Source organism: Chaetura pelagica, unplaced genomic scaffold, assembly GCF_000747805.2.
Source record: "Chaetura pelagica isolate M959 unplaced genomic scaffold, ChaPel_1.0 scaffold757, whole genome shotgun sequence".
In the NCBI taxonomy this organism is placed as follows: domain Eukaryota; kingdom Metazoa; phylum Chordata; class Aves; order Apodiformes; family Apodidae; genus Chaetura; species Chaetura pelagica.
In genome coordinates, this window is record NW_009970727.1 from 500747 (window position 1) to 503316 (window position 2570).

The 2570-nt window shown below is 56.4% G+C and overlaps 1 protein-coding gene across 1 annotated transcript in view; it reads left to right on the top strand.

The window, feature by feature from the left end:
* Nucleotides 1–428: 428 nt before the first annotated feature.
* The window catches only part of LOC104397167 (polymeric immunoglobulin receptor-like), an 11885-nt gene continuing 9743 nt past the window's right edge, over nt 429–2570 (top strand). The window contains exons 1-4 of the mRNA XM_010007110.1: nt 429–471; nt 710–1057; nt 1246–1566; nt 2229–2558. Of these exons, the coding sequence (XP_010005412.1) occupies nt 429–471; nt 710–1057; nt 1246–1566; nt 2229–2558 (1042 nt within the window). The remainder of the gene's footprint in view (nt 472–709; nt 1058–1245; nt 1567–2228; nt 2559–2570) is intronic.

The following is a 2570-nucleotide window of genomic DNA, read 5'->3' on the forward strand; positions in this document are numbered from 1 at the left end:
ACCCTCCCTGGCTTTGAGGACACCTTACAGCCAGGGGCTGGGCAGAGAACATCTTGGGAGCCCAGAGAGAAGGGCTAGACCAGAGCAAAGGACCTGCTCCATCTCCATGGCAAGGGACAGCCATGGAGTGTTCCCCTGCCACTGGTGTGTGCAGAGCAGCAAAGGGCCAGGGGAGAGCAGCAAAGGGCCTTTGCCATCAGGACGGGCTGAGCTCCGCTCTCAGCCACTTCCCCAGATCCCCCCTTAAATTATCATACTATCAGTCTTGTTGCAAAACAGGGTGAAGGGTTTCCGTAGGAAAGCAAGACCTCAGGCACTTCCCCCAGCAGCGTCACCGCGATGCGGAAGGGCTGGCAAGGCAGGCGCTTGGGAACAGGATGCGCGGGGCAGCCCCCAGCAATGCCCCTGCCCTGGGCCTGAGGACGGCCATGGAGCTGAGAGTCCTCCTGCAGCTTCTGCTCTGCTTCCCAGGTAAGAGGAGGGCTGGCAATGCCTCGGGCTTCCCACACGCCCAGGGGCACTGGGACACCCTTCCCCAGCTCCCACTGCCTGTGGAGCTGCACGGTGGGGAGGATCCCACACTGGCAGGACTCTGAGCTGAGCAACTCACAGCAGGGATGCAGAGGGAAGGGGCAGCCCCAGCTCCCACCAGTGCTCTGTTGAGGCTTGAAGGTCCAACCCTTTCCCTCACACACATCTGATATTACAGGTCTCCATGCTCAAACAACCAATGATGTGGAAACCCAACCAGAAGGAAGCACTTTCTTCCTGCAGTGTCCTTACACAGCACAGGTTCGCCAGAACTGGAAAGCCTGGTGCCGCCTCATAGGTGGACAGTGTGAGATCGTAGTGGAGACGACCAATCCAACACAAGACTGGTACCCAAAAAAGGCCACAAAAGGGAAAGTTACAATAGAGGACAACCCCATACTTAGGATGGTGTTCATCAGCATGTCTAATCTCCAGGCAGAAGACTCGGGCACATACTGCTGTGCTTACCTAAGCCAAGGTTCTGGGTATCAACCACTAAAGATGATCACGCTCCAGGTTTACAAAGGTGAGTACCATTTCCCCACACAACATCTAGCCCCTCTTTCTTCCCCCTGTCCCCTGCCCTGACTGACGGGCTGCCCATGAGGGAGTTGCCCAGGGCAGAGTTTGTCCCAGGTCTCCAGAGGAGGCCAAAGGACTGATGCCTGTGTGCCCATCACTCGTGGGTCAGTGACCACATTTGCTGTTTGGCAGAGGTGCAGAAGGACGAGCTGGACAGTCTCTCTGTGCAGATCAAATACAACAACTTCGTGCACTCCATGGATACAATATCCTGGTGTCGAAGAGAAGGTGAGACTGTGTGTGTTCCCTTGGTGAGAAGTCAGCTCTATAAAATACGGGGTAACAACAAACCCATGGAAGACAGAGTCTCGATCCAGGATGACACCTGGGAAAGGACTGTCACCATCACCATGCAGAAGCTGCAGGCCCAAGACACTGGTGTCTACTGGTTTGCACACTACAGAGGCTCTCATTACTTCACAAACCTGGAGGTCAGGCTGTCTGTGTCCAAGAGTAAGTACCTACTGGCAGCCAAGGGTGGATGTGGGCAGATTTCAGTTCCACCTCCCCTGCTTGCTTTCCCTCCCCTCCTGCTCCACAGCACCAGGAGCCCAGCACTGCCTCCCCACAGCCACTGCCACGTCTCCCTGTCTGTCCCTCTCTGGCAGACACATGGTGGCTGCCCCTTGGGCCTGTGGGGACAAGGCTCAGGCCTGGCCCTTCTTGCTCTGTCTGCTCCCAGCAGAGGGACACCTGGGAATGTTCCCATGAGCTCCCACAGATCTGGACACTCTTCACAACTGCTTCCCACATGGCTGACCCCGGGGCTCCAGGGACACCTTCCCCAGCTCAGGACCCAGCTGGCCCACCCTGCTGGAGACCTCCCCCAATTGCTCTGGGCTCACAGCTGACACCCCTCCCTGGTCCTTGGCTACTAAACCCTCTGGGCTGAGCGCCTGGAGCATGTGGCCCCTGGGGGAACCAGAGGAAGAGGACAGGTCCCCACCCAATTTGTGACTCACCTCTGCACAAGTAATCTGGGTAATCTGCTCCCATGTCTGGAGGTAGATGGACATCCAGGGAGCATTCAGCCCACTGCGCACATTCCAGTGAAGGGGAAGGGCTGCCACTGTGCCAGCTTTGGGATCTCACCAAACATGTCTGGTGTTTTCCAGGGACACAACATTACACAGCCAAGGAGTTGGGCAATGTCTCTGTTCAGTGTCCATACAGCGCCCCCTACTATGGGGCTCTGAGCAAAGCCTGGTGCAAAGTGGGAGACAGGGAAACATGCACCACACTGGTCTCCACGGATTCAAGGCCCTCAGAGAATCGCCAGAAAGGCGAGCATGACAGAGTCATGATCTGGGATGACACCCAGCAGGGGATTGTCACCATCACAATGGAGGAGCTGCAGGCACAGGACTCTGGCATGTACTGGTGTGTGCTCAATGATTCACGTCGTGTTTTCCGAATGGTAGAAGTTACACTCAGTGTTTTGGAGGGTGAGTACTGAA